The 26815-nt window shown below is 37.1% G+C and overlaps 2 protein-coding genes and 1 long non-coding RNA gene across 3 annotated transcripts; all 3 read left to right on the forward strand.

The window, feature by feature from the left end:
• Nucleotides 1–80: 80 nt before the first annotated feature.
• LOC139136749 (dol-P-Man:Man(5)GlcNAc(2)-PP-Dol alpha-1,3-mannosyltransferase-like) lies at nt 81–5837 on the forward strand. Its single transcript, XM_070704564.1, has 6 exons — nt 81–95; nt 647–767; nt 1344–1549; nt 2731–2801; nt 4598–4732; nt 5268–5837. The coding sequence occupies exons 2-5, from the start codon at nt 666–668 to the stop codon at nt 4729–4731; spliced, it is 513 nt and encodes a 170-aa protein (XP_070560665.1). The 5' UTR covers nt 81–95; nt 647–665; the 3' UTR covers nt 4732; nt 5268–5837.
• Nucleotides 5838–14012: 8175 nt separating this feature from the next.
• On the forward strand, nt 14013–15738 carry LOC139136117 (uncharacterized). Its single transcript, XR_011553108.1, has 3 exons — nt 14013–14091; nt 14969–15024; nt 15703–15738. It is a non-coding gene; the product is annotated as an uncharacterized lncRNA (long non-coding RNA).
• A 252-nt stretch (nt 15739–15990) lies between these two features.
• LOC139137803 (paramyosin-like) lies at nt 15991–24577 on the forward strand. The gene is made up of 10 exons (XM_070706073.1): nt 15991–15996; nt 16368–16521; nt 16965–18158; nt 18741–18962; nt 19944–20240; nt 21301–21465; nt 22054–22214; nt 22738–22984; nt 23742–23866; nt 24416–24577. Exons 1-10 carry the CDS (start codon nt 15991–15993, stop codon nt 24575–24577), a joined length of 2733 nt encoding a protein of 910 aa, XP_070562174.1.
• The last annotated feature ends 2238 nt before the right edge of the window (nt 24578–26815 follow it).

The raw sequence follows: 26815 nt of genomic DNA on the forward strand, positions 1-26815 counted from the left end.
AAGGCTCTTCAATGATCCAGTGGCTATGCTGTTCCTGTATTTGGCTATCAATCTTTTCCTGGATAAGAAGTGGGTTGGGGATGTTTCTGGTTCAGGTGAGGAGGGCTGAGTACTTTTTCGTAGAAATTACAGAAAATTTTAGAGCAAGGAATGGGGATGTTCTTGCCTCTCTCGCATCCCCAAGTTCACCAAGTAGCTTCAGTCTTGAACTTACACTGATGTGGAAAGAGCCTTTGCCAATGTGACTTTGGTAAAACAAGAAGGCATGGCATAACTTGCTGGCTTATTGACCCAGGCTATGGTAAGGGCGCTTGTCAACAGCAAAGTTACAGGGTAATTGCAGTGCAAAGCCAGTGTGGTTAGATAGCCCTGGAAATAAACTTAAATAGAGTAATGAAGATTCTTTTATGTTTCTTGTAACCAGCAATCTGTCTTTTCAATGATACCTTCAAAAATAGAAATGCCATGCAATGATACAGGAAAGTGCTGTTGGTATGCTTGAAAACAAATTTGTTTTCAAAGATAACTAACATCCCACCGGTCCTTCACATACAGTGCTACAACAACGTTATTTTTGACACATGCTACATAAAGATAGATTTATAATACTTTTATTTATTTTCATATTTTTTTTTGTTTTCAACAGCATTGCGGTATCTATCAAGATGAATGTCTTGCTATTTGCGCCAGGTTTGTTGTTGCTACTTCTTACTGAACTTGGATTTTGGTCAACCATTCCTAGACTAGTCATCTGTGCCCTTGTACAGGTTTGTATAATTATTATCTTTGTCATGGATGCTGCTTTATCAAATACCCTACAATTGCCTATTTCTTATCAATGACAATGGTTAGGGTTGCTGTACTATAGTAATAAACTTTCAAAATGCAAACCACTGCTTGTACATGTAATTCAGCAGTAGATCATTTACCTCTCTGTGTTACATAGTATACCTTACATATACTGATAATATACTTTATCAATTTATTCATGAACAGTATCAGTACAATTACATCAGCATAAATTATTGGTATGACAGTACCAGGTTTCCATCTCCCTGACTTTCTTCTTGTTTGGTGTTTTCATTAAGTACTGAAATAAACTATAGACCCTGAAGCTTTCACCGGAAGGTCAAATACCAAATGTTGGTTGTCTGCTTAGACTCAATTTGGCCACAAATTATAAATGAATAGGCTTAGAAATTTAGCACACAGTCCTGAAAATAGGCATCCTTACAAAGTAACAGTGTTAAATTACTGGTAATATTTGTGCAGATACTCTGACCTTGCTCTGGATGAAGTACATTAGTGCTGATACTGACTCAATATTATGTATTTTATTTCAGGTTGTCCCAGCAATACCATTCTTACTTGAAAATCCCAAAGGTTACATTGTCAGATCCTTTGATCTGGGAAGACAGTTTTTCTTCAAATGGACAGTCAACTGGAGATTTCTTCCCGAGGAATTATTTCTGAATCGATACTTCCAGATGACGTTACTTTCCCTACATGTAATACTTCTAGTCTTATTTACTGTGTTCAAGTGGAACAGGTTAGTAAAGAGTATTTATTGAAATTTGGAATAATCTTTGAGGCCCAGATCTGGTGTGGGGATCGGTCCAACCTTGGGCTATAAAGATTTTATGACAGACATTATGGAAGATAACAGGATAATTTGAATAATACCGTATGTACTTTAGGATGCCAGACTTTACAGTTTCATTGTTATTTCGATATGTCATCAAACGAATGCTGCTGAAGCCACACCCGCTTGCGTAATAATACTCATGTTTTAAATTCAACATCCCACGCTTCAGATACATTTAACATGATTGAAACTATTTTGGGATAATTGGATCTTCATATTTTTCAAATTTCTCAAAAATCTTAGGTGCCCTATAGCTGAATGTCTCAATATTACAAATTACTCATAAAAACAAGTGTGTAACGTAAAAAGAAAAGCAGATTAGCTTACATTTGCAGATTTTAAAGACATTACTTTACCATCCAATTATCCCAAATTAGTTCCAATCGTGTTATTTAAAGCAGCACTGCTGTCACACAAAACTTTAGAAGGCATTCAACTTGCGCAAACTTGCAGTGCAACCCAAACAAACTAAATCATTAAATAAATACAAAACATACAATCAACACTTTTGCCGAGGAAAATTTGTTTTTCTTGGGGAATTCGTGGATTAGTCCCCGATAAAAATATCAGCTGCCAATATTTTGTTGAGATGGCGCTTTACATAAAATTCTCTGCTAGCCGTCTGCATGCTGGTAGGTTTTCAGAGAAAATTTACAAAACAACACAATGGTAACACCATACAAATCAAAATATTTTCCAAAAGTAACCAAATTAAAAATGAGCTTATGTTGATAAACTTGTGTTTTTTGTCTGTCTTTTTTTTTCCCTGGCTGGCTAATAGGTTTTTCAAAAATCCAAGGACAGCAAACAAAGAATATTCTTAAATGGCCTATTACATATTTCACATTTATGCTTGATACAAAGTATTAAAAACTGCATGGATGATAGGGTTGTTTGATATGTAGCATTACATATACATATGTAGCCTTAAGTGTCCTGTCTATTGTTTGTTATGTTGATAAGCAACATTTGACATTTCAGTTGAAGGGTTTATTAGGATGGAAAATCCAAGTACAGTTTATCTAATTACTAGCCAAGTGCAAAATGTCTTTGAAAAGTAGTGTTGTTTATCTCTCCTTTTCAGAAAAAACAGGCAGCTTAAAGAAGCTTCTTCAGAGACCAGAAAAGAAAGAAGAGAGAAAGTTGTCAGAAAATGATATCCTTTACAGATAACAGTTGGCATGGTGAGAGATCATTATTGTTGTGTTTAGTGTCCATTACCCAGACTGCACTTCGGGGTTGTCATCTGGCCCCCCTGCACAGTACGGGGAAATCCCATTCAAAAATCTCTGAGCAAGATGACATGATACAGACAAGAGTAAGCATTCCAGGCGCAGCTGATCTATGATGTAATTATTATGGTTTGAGACAAAGTCATGTTCAAGGTTATGTAGAAGTGGCTTTCTAAGTTCCACTTCAGGAATGAGAGTTAACTACAGCTTTATATCCTGGATCAGTTGTATCGTTCTTGTCCTTAAATTGATATAGGACATAAAAGCCATAGTTCACACTCATTACTGTAAAGCCACTTCTACAAAACCTTGAAATTATACTTTCCATGATGTCTTAAACATAAAAAATTATATCATAGATTAGTTGCTCCCAGGATATATCACTCTTGTCTGTGTTGCACCACCTTGCTCGATATTTTGAATGGGACTTCTCCAGACTGTTGGGGCGGCAGGATCAGCGCCCTGTAGAGTAGTCTGGGTAACCAAGACTATTGTTGTGTGTGATTTGTGATAATCAGTTAGAGGCTTGTAGCTACAAATATCATTTACTTTGGTGAGGACTGTTTACTAGAATCATGGAGGACTTCACTGACCTATATTCACAGGTCAATAAATCCAAACACGTTCCAGTGGATTGTCCAATGATGTTGAAGGGAAATCCTTTGTTTACTGTGGCACAACTGTTCTCTGTGCATACATGTATTTACCTATTTCATAATTTTATGATCTTCAAACTTTATAATATTAAAGAAAAATTATAATCTCATTAGCTCTTGGCACATGACGGGAGGTAGAAGAAAACAAAAGAACAAGTTGAAACAAAATCAGTGTTTTAATAAAGGTGTCTTGAGAGCATTTAATAGGAAAGGAATCTTAGGTCACAGAGTGACAGAGTCTGATGTGAGGTTCATTCCAAGCTTAGGGGCCGATGTGACTAAATGATCTTCTAATTATGTTAAAACAATTTAGATTCTGTTAAAAATCATGAGGAAGATTTCAATTGATCATGAGAGGATACTGCAATGTGTTTGGTAGTGTTATTATATGGGTATTGGTATCTACCAGCTTTTGCATTTGAATGTACATGCAATTTTTGTATATACTGTACACTACATTGCATTGATAAAACCAAAGCATCTCAATCATGATCTTTCCACCAGTAATAGTAGTACTTGTGATCCCAGAACCTTCATAGCTTAAATAGAGACATCAGGAAAATATCTTGATCTATAGAAGTATGATTGCATTGTATATTGTCAATAGTAAATTCTAGTCATCAGCTTCAATAAAAGTGTATGTTTCTATTAGAGAACATGAATACCTGGTGATTTGATCATCAGAGAGGGAAATATAGATGAAATTTGTTATCATTTAAAAGTGGTGTTAATCAAGTGTTTCACACACACAAACATATGTCGTGTGTTTTGTTAAGGTTTTGGAAGATAAGTAAATGGAAGGGACCTCAAGTACCAGATCTGTTGTCCCTAACACTAATTGTATTGATGTTTGAATGGGAACCCTGATAAGATGAATATGGAACCCAAGTAAAATTTACCAGGATGTGAACCTTGACAAAAACACTCCATGGACTCAATTCAACAATACAGAGCTGATAGCTTTGCCCTAGATTGTATGGGTTGTCTTCTGAAATATGTCTTGATGAAAATTAATTGATGAAGATTAATGTTCCATATTTGATTTTTCCTTAACAAGGTATTACATATCGTTTTCACCCTATTTTCATCCATTTTATTGGTATGTGTTTCAGTAGATCACTCCACTATCAATTCTATGTCTGGTATTTTCACACGCTACACTATTTGCTGTGGTGTACAGGACTTCCAACAGTACTGAAGTAAGTATCTAACTGCGTCAACCATCAAAGTAACATACTCCAGGTGTGCATCGTTTATGTACTACGCCTCAATAATAATTGTATACCTCTTTCACCAAAATTTGCATGGTGACCCCTGATTTTTATTCTTGTTTTTGAAATCGTATGGTTGAAAGATTCCTGAAGGAAAATTCGAGTGAGTCTTTTACTGTTGTACTACCTTAATCAGATAATACCATGTAATGATACCAGTAGGGTTGATGTTATCCTGATGGTGGTAGCAAGTATCACACTACAAAGTTTCAATAAAAACCAAAGTCAAAAACGAAATCAAGGCTAGTTCTACAACATGCTGTTAATTTTGATCATTTATTTTGAAATTTGTCACAAAAATAGTTTGCTGCATTACTGATATACCTTTTATCAAATCAAACTTGATCTGTGAAGTTCAGAAAGTGGCATACCAGTCTAGCATCATCTTCATTGCAGCAACATGGATCATCACTTGCAATTATGCATGTTTGTAACTTGACTACCTGTCGCTCTCCCTCAACAGAATTTTAACTCTAGGAGTGATTGAACTGTGTTGGAATACGTACCCATCAACAAACCAAAGTTCCATGGCCCTACATGTGTGCCACTTAGTGCTTCTTGTTGGACTGTGGCTCAGCAGACTTGAAGAAAAGAAGGCGGACATCAGTGAAGAATACACAACATCAAAAGACACTAAAAAGAAAAGAAAAGCAAAGTTAACATGATGCTTTAATGCAAAATAAGAATTTTAATCAGATTTCTTTCAAATAGAGAATCAAAGAGTATAGATATAATGATACACAAAGGTATGCCTTGTATGTTGGCATAATTGCCAAAGATCAATGTACCGGTATATGTAGCTAGCCAACAAGCTGTAGTGTAGGTTCATATGAAACCTATCATTGGTGGCATACTGAAGCAGATGACCTCCTCTACTGCTTTAATCTCTCTGTCTGTGATATTCTGTACTTCACATACATATACCTTTTTTTCTAAATTTAGAATACCATGACAGATTGACAGGAATCATTTCTGAAAAGTCAAAGGCAATAAGGAGCAGTCGATTTTGACAGTTTTAATGGCATATTGTGAATGTTTTTAGCATTCGCTGTGAAACGTATGCATTCAATAGAAACATGACTTGTAATCAAGTGTAAGGTCATTTGTAACATCAGCTAAGAAATCGTATCTCAATTTTCAGTATTATGCTTCTGTATATCAACGACCGTGTCTGACCCTAATCCGTTTGTCATGCTGAAATTTCGAGTATTCTGTCTGTATTCTTAGAAACTTTAGCCATTGCTTTGAGTGATAGAGGAAGAGCTAAAATACATATTAATGCATAATGTGCAGAAGCTAGTTTTTGATGATTGCCATGTGGCATAATGAAAGAAATAGGGGATCCATTCCTAACATGATAAACACATTATGAGAACTCAAGGTCTGCCACACTTCTCGTTAATGAAATTGTTGCTCATTTCTCACTCTTTCCGTGAATCCGACTCGCTTCTTCATCAAGCGTAGCTTAGCTGTTGTTTTAGAGATGCCTGAGGGTTGCTATGCCAGTCCCACCTCTTGAGGGCGCACTCTTTATCAGTTCGATATGTGACTCAACGATTGAAAAGGGTTTCCACAGTGAAGTGTATACGTAACTGAAATATTTCCAGAAATGGCAGAGAAAAGCTTGACCATCGGAATAAAATTTATTTCATTATAAAGTCCTTCTTGTCTTTGTTGTGATTGATTTTCTAGTCTACTGAATTGTTTGCCAAGGTTTCAAGATTGTTGGTTCACGTATGTATACACACTTGAAAAAAAAGTTATCTTAAAATTTACATCGTTGGGACAGAATGACGTATCGTATTGGTGTGTATTATCGAATCGAAACTTGTTGTCACTAACAGTGTCAGAATTGCGTAAGAAAATATGATCTACATACTCTCAGAGTGCTGGTGATGCCTATCTGATGTTAATCTATTTTTTAACAGATGTGTTTGCACAGTGTCTCCAGAGTATGTTTCCTCTGATAGTTCAACACATCTTCCAAAGATTTTAGAATTTCAGACAAAGAAAATGTAGCAATTGAAAACCAGGAGATAACCTCTCTAATGCATTGTAAAACATTGTGAATACTTAGCCAGGCATTGGTGCCAACTCGAAGAAACACGATAGTATTCGTGGATTTTCGAGAACATGGTGCATGCAGTCAGCACTATAGAACAAGTAGAGAAGGCGAAATTATAGTGAAACCCGTCGCGCAGTAAAACATACTTTCTCAGATGAATGTACCATTAGACGTACAGAATTTGAGTCAAATTTGCTGACTTTATGTTTGCAAGCTTGTTGAAAACTGATGTCGAAAGAGGCCGCTCTGGGTCTATAATATAGCGCATAGGAAAGATGTTTCACGTTACATAACACAGTATAACATACCTCATTTCATATTTTGCATCCATTTACATATATCATGACTCTCAGTTCACGTGTTGATATGATTTCCTTTCATAATCACAAAATGTTCCATTGCCATCGCATGATTATCCCTATTCTTCCACAGTATCTTTAGGGACGTAGACCAATTGATGTATGAACATTTCTCCTTCTCTTCTTCCTTTCTCACTACAGTCGAAATATTCTAGATTCGTGCAAAATATGTCTAGTGAGCAATGGAAGTGTCTTGTGAAGCAATGTACGTGTAATTTAATTTTTTTGTAGAGAATCAGTGTGAAAATATTTTACCTCAACGTGCATGGTAAGTGTGCTGACGCAGTATTGAATATCAAGAAAGAGAAAAATGTTACGTCGTGACGTTTTGTGTTCGTGTTTTACTAATTTCTCTTACACTTTGTGATGATTCAGGAATGGAATCTTAGTTACCAGTCCCTTTGTACTCTCTTGCTAATCATTTGGATTATTTGTCCTACACTCTTTCAAGTTTTGAATATTTTGCTGATATAAAGCTTTTTTCTTGGCCATAAAAATGAATGAAGACTCGGTATGTTCTTTTCGTAGTTTCTGGCGGTGCAACCACTGAAGGGGTGTCAGGCTAAATAACAAATAAGTAAAGAAACAAACAATTAAACAGACAACATAAACACAAATATATAAGAGAAACAAAAAACATGAAATTAAAAACCAATTAGAAATAAAGAAACAAGTAAAACACGCATATGTAAAGCTAACAAACAAGCAAACTGACGAACAAACTGCAATAAATGTATGACATTCAAGCTTTTTTACCTTAACCCTATCAAAATTTCAAGACCAAAATGTGGCTTTGTCACAGATACTTCGTCAAATTAATGTTATTTAGGCGCAGTTTACGTTTCTGGAATAATGATGTTATTTGAATGGTAAGATTTCCTTTAATGGAGATTATTCCTTGTACACGGACGCTATTCCTTGAAAAGTACGAAGAGCTGAATTGCGCACAATATGCGCGCGATACCGACCCGCGCGTATCACAAGCGCAGATTTAGATAAGTGCAAAAGTGACAAGAGTTTTGTTTTTATTCGTGTCTAACGTCACACGTACTGCTTCAAACCAACTGATGAAAGTTCATCACTGGTAAAAGGCGCAACAGTGTATTTAGGCCCGATCTGTACTAAACTTCGAGAAATGAGAATAAATGATACACAACAGAGATATAAATGTGCGGTATGCGGGTGTCGTCACACGTCACACCCCACGAGAGTACTGCGTACCCTCGAAAAACGCACCACGTTTATTATGCAATCCCCCCCCCCTTACACTGAAATACAAGTACTATGAAACAATTACATAATAATTTGGAAAAAAAATGCTTGTGTTGACATCGTGGAGTTTCGACCGAGACTGAAGACAAAAGAGCTTTACACCAATATATACGCATTCAACACCTGGTGACGCAAACGTAAATCAAAGGAATTCTCTCATGTAACGAATAGATAGTAATTATATGCTAATCTTCGAAACGCATATAATTGTTCATTTCTTGCACTCCCTCGTTCTTCCATATAGCATTCGAACATGACAATTGTTTGCTACCCTCTACGGCGAGTCATGTGACCACGATTGTTCTCATATTGTTTTCATTTCGAAACTCTTGAGAAGCGTGTGCCACATCGTTGCTATGGACTCAACTCGTATACAAATTTTGCATTACCAGGAATCGAGAATGACACTGTAAGTTGTGAACATGTTGGAACATATCTCTTTTTTCTCTCATGTGTGTCCGGTATTTGAAAAACTAATATGTCGTCTGCCCACAATCCTTTGCGCACTCCCGATGTTCCCGTATTATTTACACTCGTAGTCTGGTAAATTTGTCACTCGCTATTAATTATAAGCTGCCTCCGACTTAACTTTCAACTATCAAACTCTTACAGAAGCAAAAATGCGGGAAAACATTAGCTCTAACTGTTGACTAATTTTTCACTACTCTGTTTTAATGTATCAACTACAGAATTGTACTATAAACCGATCATCATGACCAATGTCCGGTGTCCTGCTTGCCAACACAGCCTGTGTATGTGAAATGACCATTGTTATTTTTGATAAATGTATTCTAGTCGGGACCTGAATACAAAATTTAAACAATAACAATGCAGATTATACTCATAGGGTATATTTATGAGCTAAATATTAGGAATTTCCCCATGGTCCAGGGATTCAAACCAGAAATGGCAGATGATACACAGAACAAACACAATTTTAAAAATGACGAAAGTTACAGCTAATGGATCTTTAAGGTCAATAGATGCTATATAGAATATGTGTATCTGGTCGAACTTATCACCGGTTCGCAGCGTATTAGGTATAAGTGTGATGATTGTCAAAGTTTATTTTCTATATCATTACTAAACACGTGAAAGAACCAGGTGGTAAGAATAATTCCCATATGTTAAAAAAAACTGTTAACGTGATAATGGCGAACGACAAGCGGTGGCCAGGACACTGGCTTGCTGTTCAAGTTGTGCCGATGAACAGTTTCACGATGTAGCGACACAGACTGATCCTGTCATCATTTTACCAGCAAATTCAAACGCAGTGACTCGGGCTGATGACAATGGTGATGAACCGCCCTCTAAAAAGAAGAAAATAGACTTTCCAACCCCCTCTAAAAAGAAGAAAATAGACTTGCCATCCACTCCTAACACGCCAATAGCCCGACGCCCCAGTGTGCAACGGCCTCTGTGTCCCTCAACTTTCACACCAGGAAGCTATATAAGTGATATTTCAGCAGAAGTGAACTAGACACTACAGCATCAACGGATTTGGAGACTAGTTTGAGACGAGATCCTAACTGTGAACTTGACATAAAAACAGACACTGACGATTCAGAGACTTAAAATGATGATTGTTCAACACGCGCCTGTCAGTGTCTGGGTTGCGATGTCCGGGACCGATGATTGTCCTCGATATTTTTTTCTCTAGAACAATTTATAAACAACAGGACATATCTTCTTATTACTATCTAGTATGTTATGTCGCAAGAATTACTATTTAGCGCGCACATCGTGGTACACGGGAAACAACTCAAACGTGTTTGTCGTGCCGACAGTGTTTAGATGCAAGCTTACTTCCAAATCATTATGGCAGTCTCAGACTAAGCATGTCGGTAAACAATACTTCCCGAAACTATGTTAGATGAAAGTTTGTTTGCGTTTCCTCGTAAGAAAATGTACATTTCGATTGATACCAATGTCTTCAATAACTTGCATATTTTCCCCAGCTTTAGTTGGATTATGCCATTCTTAGAGTAGTACATTAAAAAGTTCAAGCTTTATCAAAATTTTGAATTAGTTATCGAAACAAAAAACGCTATGATTTTGTCACAAATACTTCGTGAAGTTAATGTTGTTTTAGCGCATGTTACATTTCGTATATTATTATGTTGTTTGAATGTCAGGATTTGATTGAATAAAGATTATCAACGCTGTAGGCCTACTGAACTGTATGAGTCGCGTACATGCGCGCGATACTGACCGTACCAGCGCTTTCATGATAAGTGTAAGATTAAGCTTTGAGTTGGATGTGTGCAGAATGACAGAACTTCCTTTTTATTTCGTGTCTAATGTCACACACACTGCTTCAAACTAACTGATGAGAACGCATTAACGCTTAAAGTCCTAACATTGAATACTTTAACCAGTTTCTTGAATGGTTTACACTCTATGTCGGGGTCCTGCTGGGTTCACACATTCGAACATGACAATTGTTTGCTGCCCTCTACGGCGAGTCATGTGACCACGATTGTTCTCATATTGTTTTCATTTCGAAACTTCTGAGAAGCGTATGCCACATCCTTGCGATGGACTCCACTCGTATACAAATTTTTCATTACCAGGAATCGAAAATGACACTGTAAGTTGTTAACATGTTAAAACCTAACTTTTTTCTTTTTATTTGTGTTTTTAAATTGAAAGGCTAACATGCTGTACGCCCATACTCCTTTGCGCACCGTGACTACCGACGTTCCAGTATCTTTACACTCTCAGTCGGCTGTCACGTATTCAGATTTGCCTGGTGAATTTGTCACTCGCTATTCATTAGAAGTTGTTAATCCTTCCGACTTAACTTTGAACTATCCAACTGCTACAGAAGAGGAAACGCGGGAAGTATTGCAAAACTGCCACATGGCAAGCAGGAACATCAATTTTTTTCAACTTGTCTGCGAAAACTAATTCAGTTTGCAGTATAAACAGTGACTTCAAAGTACAATAGATGCTACAAAGAATGTGTAAGCGTTGGAACTTATCACCGGTTTGCAGCAAAGAAGAAATAGGCGTAGTATTTTTAAATGTTATGTTCTATATCATTATGACTTATGTGAAAAAGCAGTAGTACGAATACTTTATGTACTTTTACAACGGACAACTGTTAGCGTGACGATGGCGAGCGACCAGTACAGACACTGATATGCTATGCTAATTTTGTGATGCTATTCTATGATAGTGTGGTGTGAACAATATTACATAAACAATACGATTACAGTCGACGTTGGCGCTCATCCTGACTTTTTTTTTCTCTGAAACAATACCAATTAATATTTATTACAACGGTCTGTTGTATGTCACAAAAATCAAAATTTTACATTTCAATCCGCGGAACGGTTTTACAACATGATCGCAAAGAAGTAGTACTGTACATGTTTAGCAGGTCTAAAGAAATCCTATGTACTTGGCTACGTGGTTAGATCACTGCCAAAATACTATTGCTGGTTTATTGACTTCATTAATTTTTAATTCGAAATTACCGATGCATTTCAATTTAATATTTCATCAAGATTACCACATTTTTGTTTCATTATTCATCCTGTCGTTTTTAACGTTTAATTATTTTATGATTTTTGATCAAAATTCATTTAAATGTTATTTCAAAATTTATCATGATGTTGCTAACATTACATTCTGTCATTATACCATTGCCAATATTATTAGTATTGCCGTGACGGTACATGGACTGTAGAAGCTACTGTCTATGGACGCTAGCACACTTTATTTCAATACTTCGCGTAATCATTTTACATGAATTGTTTTGTTCATGATTTGCTCTGAAGTGTCTCCCTCGACTTAAGGTAGAATACGCCTCGGGGACAGATAGTCGGACTCTCAAACTTTTACAGTTTTTTTCCTGATCTACAACTTGTGGGGACTCATTTTAAAGCTCTTGGAGACACAAAAACGTTCATCGTCTTAGTTTTTAGGAAATCAAAAAATTCTCCCAATTTTGAATTTCAAATATCGCAAAATGTTGGGTGATTTGTTTCGCCAGTTCCAAACTTTGCACGGTGACCCCCGATTTTTATCGTTGAGTTGGTAAGAGAATATGGTTAAAAGTTTCATTCAGGAATTGAAAGCTTGAGCAAAAACTTGCACTTTCGAGGTGCATACTACCTTAATTATAAGGTCGAATGCGTTTCAGCGATAGATATTTGGACTCTCAAACTTTTATAATTCTTTGCTAAGCCACCGCTTATGGGGCTCATTTTAAAACTCTTGGTATAAGAAAAATTTCAATCGCCTTACTTTTTCGAAGTCAACACAGGGATGGCGCCATTTTTACTTTCAAATATCGGTAAATAAATTGGTAATATATTTCTCCTATACCAAAATTTGTACAGTGACCCCGATGTTTATTCTTGATTTTGAAAGAGAATGATTGACAGCTTCCTTGAGAAAAATGTAAGCTTAAACAAAATTTATTGAGGCGCATATTACTTAAAAGTGTGAATTTAGTCATTTGTAGTAGTACAAGTAAACACCCCCCCCCCCCCCCAGTCACTTGGCTTTTCTCGGTAGTAGTTACTGGCTGGCCTAGCAGGCTGTCTACGCAACACGCCTACCACTACTAGTAACGTGATGTTTGCTAAAGTTTATTTCTTCAATTTATTCTGGTTTGATATTCATATGCCAACAGACTTGGTGCAAATCTACTTAATCTAGAATATTCGTTATCGAGATCAAAGAGTTCTCAAGTCACGATTTTCACAGAAAGTACCAAATAAATATTACTTAATGAGAAACTGTAAACAAAAGTTATGTAGGCGTATCTTATTTAAGTGTGAATTCCGTGGTTGAATTTAGTCATTTGTTGATCTGGTACAGTAAAAGCCCCCCCCCCCCCCCCCCCCCCCCCAGTCACTTGGCTTTTCTCGGTAGCAGTTACTAGCTGGCCTAGCGGGCCGTCTACGCAACTGCCTACCACTAACGTGATATTCTGCTAAAGTTTATTTCTTCAATTTATTCTGGTTTGATATTCATATGCCAACAGACTTGGTGCAAATCTACTTAATCTAGAATATTCGTTATCGAGTCCAAAGAGTTCTCAAGTCACAGTTTTTAAAGAATTTACCAAATTATTACTTCGACCACGGTCATATTTCTTTGTTGGTCATCTGATTTCAATCATAAGATTCCAACAAAAGTACTGGTAATGCTGACACACATGCACTGGTCTTTTAAAATCTGTCAGCGCACAGTTGCGCTCTGCACGCGATACTGGCCAGTGTGTATCGAAAGCGTAGTATTATGTTATTGCAGTATGACACCAGTTTTCTTTTTATGACCACTGTCACACATGAAGCTTCAAATTGACGCACCAGGAAAAACGCTAAGGTGTGTTTTTTGACAAGCCGCTCGTCCTCGCCCCTCCGCCAATAATGGTTTAAACCTTGTAATGGTTCAGTCCTTCGAACACAGGAGATTCGATCACAGGAGTATTGTTTGCTGCCCTCTGCGACAAGTCACGTGACCACGATTGTCCTCATATTATTCCAAACTTTGACAGAGCGTGTGCCACATCGTACGATGGACTCTATCCGTATACAAATTCTGCATTTATGCCAAAAATCAAGAATGACACCGTAAGTTGTGAACATGTTAAAATTTAACTATTTTCTTTTGGCTTTTGTTTCCGGATTTGAAAAGATAACCCGTCGCACGCGCGCACTCCGATCCTCTCGGTTCTCGATGTTCCTGTAACTCCACACACTCAGTCGGCATTCGAACATTCATCAGTGAAATAATTTTGTCACTCACTAAACATTCAGAAATGTGCATAATAGTTAGGTGGCAAATCTGGAAACGCGAACAATTCCCTCATTGCTGTCACCTATTAGTATTTAGGATATCAGTGTTTTAATTTGACCCAAGGAGGCGAGCGATTGATGGCTAGGCTGCGGGCTAGGTTGCCGACCAACCCTACGAAATTCATAAGACAAATTTTCTACAATTTAAAAAATTTTTGAGATAGATATGTTATTCAAATATTTATTCCTTAACTGAAAATATTATATTTGTTAGGACCAGTGATCCTATTTAATAACAGTTCTCTAATCGCAGTATCACGGTAGAGCATGAAACGCTAGCTTGACAGACACATCACTTCAGTGTCTCCACAGTAGCTGACGCCGATAATCGTTTTCCTTTGTAACCCTACATTAACAAGTTTATTTTACTACCTGCTTCATGTCATAAAATTAAAATTGACGAATGAATTGCGGTGCATGAATCACCGCGATCGTTATACATGTACGGGTATGCGTGTTAGGGTGTTCTTTACGACCTATAGAAGTATCATCAACTCACTTCTATGATTGCGATATTCGACTTAATCACTTCCACTTGCATCAGAAATTTCTAATTGTTTTCTATCTGGACATTAAGAAACTACATGATTAGCTAGATACAGGGATATTATGTTGACTTTCATCTTTATCTTATCGTTAATCTATTCTATAGGCGCCATGGAGCGAGTTAGATTAATTGTAACCAGAAAAGGCACTCTCAGAAGAGAGGTAAGATCGATTTTGTTTTGTTTTATGGAAACAAAGACTCCAAACAGTTCTTTGACAAATCTATTTTGATCTTTCACATTTAGGAGCGCATTTTAAAGCCCTTGGAGTAAGAACAATTCTCACCGTCTTAGTTTTCGAAATCGAAAAAATTATTTTTCCGTATAAAGTTAACGCGGGTGTGGTGGCCATTTTGAATTTCAAATATCGGTAAATGTTGATTTGGAAAGAACATGGTTGAGTTTCTTTTGGGAAGTTTGAGCAAGTCTTTCACTTTCGAGGCACATACTACCTTAAAATAGACAAAATCTAGTGTTTAATTACTTTTAGCCTGTTTTCATTTACTACTATTTTGTAGAGAAAAGGTACATTTAAAAAAAGTCTGCAGTTTTCCTGTCAGATGTCTAACATATCGCCTGTAAGAGTGAAACCAAATCTACTCCAATAAAATAACTTGATAAAAATCTTATTACCAGTATACCTACCATACACCTTCATCTGTGAAATGTTGCTGAGCATTGGCATTATACACTTGATATGTACAACAGAACATTGCATCAACTTGCGGTCGGGAGACCTGCGTCAAGTTGTACCAAAAACAGTGAGTGTTATCAGTTCATGTCATTCATAGCTACATAATTTTTCGATAAAATACTGTTATACTTTGCTTCAACCCTGCAGTTAGCCGAGGAGAAAGAGGAACTGGACATTACCGAGGTACGTAACGAAACATTGAACACAAATTAAACTATTCACACTTATAAAGCTATAGCAGTTTGCTTTTTTTCGCATTTTTCAACTTTCGCAGCAAATATTAGTTGATTCTGTAGGCCCTTTTGATATATTTAGCAGCATATGCACGCAATAAAGTATAATTTCGAAATGTAGAGGAGAGCCTGCATTTTATCAGAGAAACTGTAAGCTCCGATGTCAGCGATGTAACATGTATATACATGTTTATTTGTATGCATGCGTGTGCCTCAACTGAATGAACTTTAAAACTGCTGCAATTAGTATAAAGTTTGCAAATTTAAAACTTGGGGCCAATTTTGCGATGCAAACGTTTCCCAGCACTGCACTTGCACAGTCTCTAAGTATCTTCCTTTCTCATGCTGAACCCCTAAATGTAGCGGTATTTCGGGGAAGTCCCTGAAATAATTGAATTAATCAACATATTCATTTCCAAATTTCAATAGAACGAAATGATTCACTGAAAACATTCAGCAAAGATATCCGAAAGGAGTGACAGTGTTCAGACACAAATCTGCTGTGTCAATGGAACTCCTGTTGTTATTGCATGAGATTTAACAAATTTTCAAATCTCATTTTTTTTCATTCCTCAATAGAAAATCGGCGAGAGCCAGAAAGAGATCCGCCTCTGTATAAAACAACTGCAGCAAAATGTCTCGGTTGAGAACACCAGTTCTCAAAATGAAGCAGAGGATGGACTATGTGAAGACATAGTTGAATTAGGTCCTGAATTTGAAGGCAAAAGTGGTGGTGAGAGAAAACGTCAATATTTTGTAAAAGTTGGTTTATTGTAATCAATCTGTCGAGAGTTTTGTTATATGACACGGATAACGCTGTAGTTCTGCAGTGGTGGTCTTGACTACATTGTGTAAGAATGTTTCTCTATTTTCCAGCGTCATATATAATGTAGAGGGTTTTTGACTTGTTCCTTGATACAAAGTAGCGAGGAAACGGTATACCAGTAGAATTGGATCTTTGCGATTTCCAAGCAATTACACGATTTACTAACTCAAGGCATGAAGATAGAAATCTTTTTCGCAAAATCGGAATCGAAAATTGTTATAAGATCGGAAATCTGTTCAACCAGACAAAATTTTCCAATTGTTCACAAACGGTACTTTATCATGTATTCCTCTGTGGCTTAATTTGAACTAATGAGAGTGCTTTCTGTAATTTCCTTCACAATCAAACAGACTCCAAAAAGCGAACCTGCCGCCTAAAGCAGCGTATCAAAGCCACGAAAAAGGAGCAGCTCGCCATTCTGAACAGTAAACTTGCTGATGATATGTGCAACATGCAACGAGCAAGTTCTGACATATTTTCTAAAATTGGTCAGCTCAAGGAGACTGTCTCTGAATTAAATCACCAACAAAATATCATCCAAACAGACAACAATCTCTTAAAGAAAGAAAAACAACGTCTCTCAATGGATGCGGTGGCAGCCAGCAAAAAAATAATAAAAATGGAGTCAGAACTGACTGCCCTCTCAAGTCAGAACAGCAAAATCAACAGTAAGCTTGCTGACCTATGTAAAAGCAAGCAACAGGTGGAAGAAGAGCTGGACACAGCCAGCAAAGAGAAGCGAAAAGTAGAAAGTGATTTTGATCACCTCAGCAGAGACAACGAAGTCCTTCAAGCTGAGCTGCGGCAAGTCATGGAAGAAAAAACTAATATCCTGGCAGACAACAGCGCGCTCAAGAAAGAAACACAACGCCTGTTGAATGATGGATTTACCGCGCAGGACCAAATAAGCCAAATGGCATCAGAGTTGAATTTTCTTTCAAAGCAAAACAATACCATCAAAAGTAATTTGATAGACCTCAGCAAAGCCAAACAAAAGCTGCAGGTAGAGTTAGACACAGGTATCGAGGGGAGGCGTACACTGCAATTGGAGTTGGACCACCTTAGAAAAGGACACCAACTTCTCCAAACTGAGATCCTGAAAGTCACCAAGGAGAATACTAAACTCAAGGAAGACATCAAGGTCATTTACGAAGAAAAGGTACGTTTGTCAGACAAAGCATCCTCGGCACACAATCAAATCAGCAAACTTACATCAGAGCTGAGAAATGTTAGAGCGGAGAAAACCCGCATTGAAGAAGCCAGGGATGAGATGAGACAAGAAAATGAAAAACTCTCCAAGGACATTGATGCAGCAAAAAACTCAGCCATCGAGTCTAGTCAGGAGATGATGAAGACGAAGTCAGAGAGAGATGAAATCTCCAGGAAGATGGAGGAGATAATTGCTGAAAATGAAAAACTGAAAACGGAGTTAGCTACACTGAGAGCTGAGGCTGAATCCAATAAAACACAGGAAGTCTCCAAATCTTCAAATCATTCTCAGAAAGAAGACTTATCCGTTGAACTTCTTAAAAGAAGCGAAGAAGGTAAGTTGAAGCAAGTAAACTCCAAAAGTGTAAAGGAGCATTTTTGTTATTTTTAAACACAGTCTTGAATCTTCGTAGCTGTGATAGCGCGGCGGCGCTTTGATCGCGATCGATCGATCAATCAATCGCGATCGGTTCAAGGGTCATCGCGATGACCCTTGATGCGAGCACGATCGATAGCCACAGCTCCGCTGCGATATCATAGCTAGGTTCTCTGTGTCTGATAAGGGTGTTCATACATGCACACTTGGTGTTTCTGCTTTTAAGAAATCAAATCAGGCACTGTAGCAAGTTCAAAAAGGTAAAACGTTATCTTATGTGTAATTCTCCTGGGATAAACTTATGACGAATTTTATTCTTTAGTTCAAAAAATTACCATGGAAAACAAGAATTTAGCTAAACGTCTGTTCTTATGGCTCATCACGTAATAGACGTTAACAAAACACTGAAAACAGGACAGAAAAATAGAAAGTCAACTAGTTGCTGGCTATAGCTACATTAGAAATTAAGCTTATAGTGTAAAAATGGAATTGTCTGTTAATTAATGCAATTAATGCTTAACTACTCAATTTGTTTCGTCAGTTGGTGAAGAAACACGAGTAAATAGTGATGCAGGGATTGTAAACTTCAGTCTACAAATGAGCCAACTGATGGGCGAAATTCGAGTTCTTGGTGTGCGATTGGCTCGAAATACTGATTCTAATATTGCTCTGAGAATTAAAATTGGGCTGATATCAGTAAAGAGACTGAGATCAGAAATGACCACCATAACATCCGGAGAGAATCAAAAAAATCTATTCGATGGTAAGTTAACAATTATGTGTTAAGGTAGAATGCTCCTCGGGGACAGATAGTCGGACTCTTCAATTTTTGCAGTGTTCTATCGACCTACCACTTGTGGCAGCTCATTGTTTATGCTTATGGATAAAATAAAGTTTTCGCCTGCTAAGTTTTGCGAAATTTGTGAAAATCAGAAATTTTATAATCCCCATAGAGATAGCACTGTGGAGAATAACCTTAAGTATCCTGTTAGTCTTTAATATCAAGATAGTGACATACATGAATTTGTTAGTGTTTGTACTTTATACATGTACATCGGCATACATCATGTAATCACTTTGGTATCACTTTGGATTTGATGCAGCTTACCATTATTATATTGTGATTCCTAATTTGATGAATCAGATTAATAGCAGACAAGGTAACACCTGGCTATAATCTGTGTCTTGTCTTATATTGTTACTAGTATCTCCTCTTCAATATTGATGCTCCTTTTAGAATGCTTGTAAAGTGCTGGTCTGTTTTATCATATATATATATATATATATATATATATATATATATATATATATATATATATATATATATATATATATATATATATATATATATATATATATATGTAAGCTTGTCCTCATGCAGGTGTCTTTCGTAGCCATCATTTTTGTACCTTAGCTATACCACAGTTCCTCCACCCACCCTGTAGCTCCCGACCATGAAAGTATCTGGTAATCTTTGACAAGAGCCAGGAGGCAATGTTGCCCCGTAGTATGGTAGCACAGTTGTTCAACTGGGACATTATTGTCCGACTGTGGTGCTATATAGTTTTGTATTTCCATCCAAAAGTGAGTTCAAGCAAGGTTAGAGTTATAAAGATATTGCCGACTGGTCTTGGAAGTTAAGACATGTAGCATGTCGTCCCTAAAATATTAAAATATTTTGCTTCATTACTTTTATCATGTTTCAGTATGTCACTTATTTACTCTTCTAATTGATTTTATACAGCTCCTAAACTAAATGACATCGACCAGATAAGAAAACTGGTGATGTTTTCTTCACCCATCTACTCATTGATGAATGTGAAACGTGGACAACTTGGGTCAACACAGAAGCACGACAAGGCTGTTGGTTTGTCATCACAACAAACAGGTGCTGAAACAGAGGAAGCTGTCCAAAATGGCTCCACTAAGATACAGCGTCCAATGAAACACGCTGATTTCCAGGAAGAAAATTTGCCTACCGACCGTGTTGATCTCAGAGCAATAAAAAGAGGCATTGAAGCGGAGACAACAAACTCCAAAGGTAAGATAGCTGAAGCAGCTGCTTGTATGTAATCAAATGACATTTTTTTCATTTAAAACGAAAAAGTCAAATAACTGTCTCAGTCATTTGCTCTTCAATGACAGTTATGAAAATAGTACATGAAACTTATGTTTAAGTGTACTCGCCATGGCAAACATTCCAAAAGGCAACTACCACAAAAGTCACTGATATCCACACTTGTGCTGCTAGCGTGGTGATGATTGGCACAAATTTACTTTGTACTGGTGTTTGTTAAAGTATGCATACAGCTCGATCAAGTGTTAGTGACAAACACTCAAATTCTGAGTGAAAAAGTAGACCCATGGTCAGTCACAAAGTTTCTCAGTGACTCCAATATGAAATTCGCTTTGAAAAAGTGCAATTTTCCGTAAGTACTCGCTATTGTTACAAATTTTGTTTCTGTAGCTGATGGTAAAACCACACAGGCCCTTTATTCCGGGATTTTCTCAAGAGCTGACATATCCGAACTAACGACCCTAATGCGACGCATAGGGATCCAATTGCTGAGAAACACAGAGTTAAACCGTGTTCTGCAAATCAAAATAGGGCAAATATCCGAAGAGAAGCTATCCTCTGGATCTGGAGTGACAAATATGAATGCAAAGCAAATGTGTGATGGTAAGTTCATGACCACGTGCAATTGTTAAAGAGTTGATATTTGATGGTCCACCTTTTGTTGAAATGTACAGATGGTTTCTCGGTAAATATTATTATAATTATAATTGTATCATGTTGAATTTGATGTAGCTACTAGGACACTGCACGATACATAATTGTATTTACGTTAGGAATTGCATCCATTAATGTGTACATGGTTCATGACTACAACTGTAATATTCCTTTAAGCAGAGGAAAACCTTTTCACAGCCCTTAAGATCAGGAGTTTAGAAAGGATAGTGTTGGGTAATATATTAGATGAACTTTCAGTATCTCAGAAAGAAACAGGTACCTTCATTTTTCGTAACCTTTCAGAATTTGATAAAAATTGCAATTTTTTTGTTTTCCACCTTACATTTATTCGTATTTCTTCCTCCTGCAGACAAAGCTGACACAGGAGAATGTCAAGTCAAAGGCAAATTTTCAAAGCCAGTCTGGAATAAAAGGAAAGTGAGACACAAATCCTTCCGGGACGACAGCAAGTCACGTGGTTCAGTCAGGAAGAAGAATGCCCGAGATGGAAGAACTGGCCCCGTCAGAAACAACAGTATGTCTTTTAATAATAATAATGTAATAATAATGTTGATGGCAATGTTGTTCACAACATGCAAGGTAATAGGTGGTTTTCCTTTATGTTCAGTGCTTATTACTTTTTTCTATTGCTGAAATGGTAGCCCTCTGTTCATCCTGTTGGCAGTATTAATCCTTACAGGTTTGGTTTTTAGGTGGAGTATTTTCATTATGGTTTGTCCAGCAACATCCATGATTTGTTTTGCATGTTTGTTGTATCTTCCCATGATGCTTGCTTGTAAATCATTGACGAAATATCCAAGAAGGCACAATGGCCCTAAAGCAACAAGGCGTTGCCAAATTCTATACTTTTGTTGTTTTGTTTGTTTAAATTCTAAAACACTCACGGCAAGTAGTTGATTGTGATTTGAAAATAATAAAAGCGAACTTGCCCTACAGTTTAGATAGTTAGAACCGTCGCGTCGTTAAAAATAGCATTTCTATCACGTTGCTTTCCACAGCCTTGCTATTTTTATTTTCTATTTAATGACCAAACTTCTCAAAACCTATGAACCTTTTTCAAGCTAATCAACTTCGCTTCGTTAATCAATTCTTTACTTCTCAGAAACGTTGGAACCTGAGCATAGCGTAAAGAAGAGTTCAGTCTCTGTTCATGCGATTGGATACATGAACAACTTCAACTTTCTAAAAGATAAAATGAAGGGGATGATTAGGATCATCATCAAGCTGGAAGACAGAATTGATGAACATCTTAAAGTGGCGAAGGTACATGACGTATAATTATTCTGCATTACGTTTTTGTAAAATGGAAGCATGCGTGATTTGATGGCGCTATCGTAAAGGGCACACTTAGCTAGTCACTGGCACTAGATAAATATTAAAATCTTCAAAATTCCATATCACCAAGATCTTGCTAAAAAGTAAAAAGTACTGAGAACAAAATGTGACACTTGAAGCATACGGTTAACGCTTTCACCACCAGGGTTTGACCCAAACCCATTGTTTTCCATGGTGATGGTGGAACTGCTTACAAACTGAGTAAATTGGAGATGAAAAGGTTAAAAAATATTCTTCGGAATCTAAAACATTTGAGATAAGTTCATTTGTTCTTTCACGAAACTACATTGGAGATGTGACAGGCATTGAACTTGATTTTGTTCCAGGATGAATTAATTACACTCAAGGCAGCATGCTGTAACTTTCTTTTATGATTACAACCCACATACGATAACAAATTATCAAACTGTGACAATAAACTTTAACCCCTAATGTGGCTAAATTCCCGTAGGGCTCTGCTGAATTCCCAATGATGCGTGACCTAGCATGGCACATTGAAGTTCTACATTCCCGTGTGAAGGCTGCAACCACTGCTTTGTCCAGTTGTTACATCGAGTCATTGCCCTGTACTGAAGATTGCCAAGGACACGAGAAGGTCATTGCTAGCCGACCCCAATTGGATGAGAAGACCGTGGTGAAGAAGGTTGAAGAAAACAGAGGAGGAGGAATCGAACGCAGCAACATTGATAGTCATCCGTGTACAAGTTTATTTTGTATCTTTGACAAATACTATCTATATGAGTGAAACTTTCTGTAAAGTTTATTTGAGGGGGGCTCATCAACTGGCAGGTTTTGTGGTGCAATTTGACCTCAAGGTGGTATACGCCTTGAAATTGAAAGTCTTAAATTTTTATTAAAACGATCCTCAAAGAGACTTCAAACCATTCTCTTTCAAAATTACAATTTTGGGGTCATCTTGCACATTTTGGTACTGTAGAACTAAATTTCATTTGTGTCACCAAACATTTGAATTGAAAGAATGGCTGCTATATCCCTGTGTCAACTCCACTTTAATTGCATCCTAGTTTCATCACAATAAGTCAATCACTTTCATCTTACACTCTGTAACAGCCGAATACACAATCACAGAATTCTGCAAATTTGCGTCTGTAACTCTTTCATCAGCATTTTCATATTCTTCCGCGAAATGTTAACTTTTTACAGACTACAAACTCCCAAATATCACTGCGGGGTCATGACCTTTGTTGATTTTCCATGAAGAGTCATTTGTATTACGCTTCATGTGAAGTAGGCTCTTCATCTTCATAATTTAATTATTAAGTTGTTACGTTTTAAACATGCTCCATGGCATAATTTCCCGTGGCGGTCTATCATAGCCGGTACTTAAGGTTGACTAACTAGGAAAGACCGCAGGTTTTTAGGTTTCCTGGTGACGTATTTGTTACATTTGTGCTGGAAACTGTCGATATATTTTCAACTACTTGTCAATTCCAGGTGCTGTTCATACAATAGGACACATGAATGACTTCAATGTTCTTACGGAAACAATGATGGGGATGCGTAAAAGTCTTACTAAGACGAAAATCATTGTCAGTGAACTTAGACAACGAGTGATGAAGGTATGTCGTGTCATGTACTAGTCTTGCCAAAGGAAAGCATTTGAAAAAAGAATAAGAACAGTACGTTGATGCCGCCTCCAAAACACAGAACGTTCCTTTAGGTGAAATGAAAAATGGAGTGTATAAATAAAATTGAGGGTCATTCCAAATATATACAAATTGTTCGTAAAGCCTATACACTATGGTCTTGATGAAAAATAGACAGCAAAAGTATGAAGAGTGTTTTCCAGCAAGGGGAAAACACATCGATTGGTGTACTTTTAGTATTTGAAACCATGAAGATTTGTTTCAGTGATGTTAGGAAAAATTGTTCCATCGAAGTGACAAATCGTTTTCCAGGCGTTAAACCTGACTAAAATATCCACACCTCTACCGCTCAAAGGCGCTCTCTTCGCTCTCAGAGGTAGCATAGAGTGCGCCCTCGGGCGGCGGATTTTTCAGTCTAGTTCCAGGCAGGTTGCTATCATTTAATCAGAATACACATCCGACTACTAGCTGTTAAATTGTAACAATTTACTTTTTTGCTCACATCTGCTTAAATTTTCGCAGGGATCTGTTGAATTACCAATCATCGGTGACATTTCTCGGAATGTCGACATTCTTCTCGCATACCTGGGTGAAGCCTCCACTGTTATGACGTTCTTTTACCAGAACACTGAAAAACTGCCCTCTACGGGAGAATGTAATTACCAGAAGAAGTTCCCAGAATGATGTGATAGAGAGAGACATTTTTTGGACACAGTCATCAAATACTTGCCGCTTTTAATGTTTGCCGATTGCAACCGACATCAATTCATATATTTTAATTCAATTGCACACTTCACAACAGTAATTTACCATGTTTCGGGTTTATTTTGTGTTGTACACTGTGTCCTTGATTTTTGATTAAAAAGCATTGTAGTTAATTTTACACACGTGTTGAGCTTTTCAGTTATTTTAAGAGATTTCTGGCTAGGAGGATTCACATCTGTGTTTGGTTCAAGTGTTGAACAGTGTCCGTGAAGATGACCAGTGATGTTTTCTACTAAAGTTAGTGTTATGAATTGCCATATTCAGTTAATTCATTCCCTACATGAGAATAATGGAAGACGAAGTTACACACTGCCATGCATACATTAAAGGGGACATCAGTTGGATACTTGGTGTTGTGTGAAAGAGAATAGCTACTAAAATAAGCTTGCATTCACCGGAGGGGTTATCGGAGAAGCAAAAAAATCTGATTTATTCAAATTCCCCTGTAACAAACTCAGATCACTTCCAAGTGTTCCTTCTGTATTGCTATAATTTTGATTCCCCCTCCTCAAAATAAAACTGGACCGATGTAATTGTGTGTGTACGTGTGTGCTTCTCTACCAGGGAAGGAGGGCGCTGTTTTGAACATACAATTCAACTATATGTATTAGCTGTTCTATTCGGCCAATTTTTCATTACGCTTGTTGTGTGTATCACCTGCAGTTTCTTGTTCTAAACCCTACAGCATGCTAGAACAGCAAGTACCGTATTCTATTCAGCAAAAATACTCTCTGTCTGTGTAAAGAACCGTAATCATTGTTATTGATGACAAATGAATTCTAGTCCACACTTGAATTTAATTTTAAACAAGTTATGACTGTACACATATGGCTCTGTTGAGAAGTTAAAAACTGGTCTGTTCATCACGCTTCAGGGAGTAGAATAAGAAACGTGCAGTAGAAACATGAAGCACAACCACCAATAATTTGCATGAATAACCCAACACATATTTCACATATATCAGAGAAGTTTCGTTTCGATTTCCTCATTTACGTCCTCTAATCCTTTCAATGCTCCTCCACATACCCTTGATATTTCCAAATCTCCCCGTCAATTGTTCTCTCTCTCTCTCTCTCTCTCTCTCTCTCTCTCTCTCTCTCTCTCTCTCTCTCTCTCTCTCTCTCTCTCTCTCTCTCTCTCTCTCTCTCTCTCTCTCTCTCTCTCTCTCTCTCTCTCTCTCTGTGAACCCAACATATCTGGAACTGCACCTAAACTGAGAACAACCATAACCATTCTAAGATTACTTAGGTACATTCTTGCCAGAATAAAACAGTTCTTTAGACTTTGATTAAGTAAAATTGCTTTATTTCTTGTGTGATAAGGCAGTGATGGTGGGAAACATTCAAAAAATACCGGAAGTGCGGTGGAAAAATACAAAACACTGTGGTAAAAAGTAGGTTGCATTAGATTTCTGCAAGTGTAAAGGCAATGATGTAACACAACGTTCGACTTTGAAACATTTCAAAATTCTTTGATACAATAAATACACAAGTGTTGACCCATTTAAAATACATATAAAATGTTAATATCAATTGGTAATTATATAACATCTATTTTTCATAGATATACATATTAAGTAGTCGTACTCATAAATATTCGATGATGTGACATGTGTAAGCAGCGGTTGTTAAGGTCAGTACAGACAGGGTACTTTTGGACATCCTCAGTCAGGATTCTAAAAATCGTGAGGCCATTAATGTGACTGCGTGAAATAATTAATCCATTACAATGGAAATTTTACATTCACGAAATACAACACATTATCAAAAACGTCGTGATTTTGTTTGTCTTCAATATTTAGGAACACAATCTCATCACATGGTTAGGATCTGAAATCAAAGATCACGGTATTTGAATGCATAATCTCGACCTCAAATCATGGCACTAGTAGACTCAATTTTAAACTGATACATGCATCTGCCTCTAGAGTTACCTACAAAGTTCCCTATTCGGGAGATATCACGCCAAAACCTTTCACTCGACCGTTGTGAAGCGAATAGAAATTATATTAAGCAATTTTTCTTAAACTTTTTTGCATATTAGTATATTTATATCGACAGTGCAACATTTCTCTCTCGTAGAAATTACTCTCAAAGTACTCTTGAAGTTCCTTTTGTCTCACCGACCCTAGCATGTTTCAGAGTATGTTTTTGTCCG

This window comes from Ptychodera flava, chromosome 7 (assembly GCF_041260155.1).
Source record: "Ptychodera flava strain L36383 chromosome 7, AS_Pfla_20210202, whole genome shotgun sequence".
NCBI lineage: Eukaryota > Metazoa > Hemichordata > Enteropneusta > Ptychoderidae > Ptychodera > Ptychodera flava.

Bases quoted from the DNA above. Each gene is read 5' to 3' on its own strand.
- LOC139136749 (XM_070704564.1), top strand. From the start codon at position 666: ATGAATGTCTTGCTATTTGCGCCAGGTTTGTTGTTGCTACTTCTTACT. The intron at 768-1,343 runs GTTTGTATAATT...ATTTTATTTCAG, and splicing joins TCATCTGTGCCCTTGTACAG to GTTGTCCCAGCAATACCATT. The intron at 2,802-4,597 runs ATATCCTTTACA...ACAAGGTATTAC, and splicing joins GAGAAAGTTGTCAGAAAATG to ATATCGTTTTCACCCTATTT.
- LOC139137803 (XM_070706073.1), top strand. The intron at 21,466-22,053 runs GTATGTCTTTTA...TTTACTTCTCAG, and splicing joins TGGCCCCGTCAGAAACAACA to AAACGTTGGAACCTGAGCAT. The intron at 22,215-22,737 runs GTACATGACGTA...AAATTCCCGTAG, and splicing joins AACATCTTAAAGTGGCGAAG to GGCTCTGCTGAATTCCCAAT.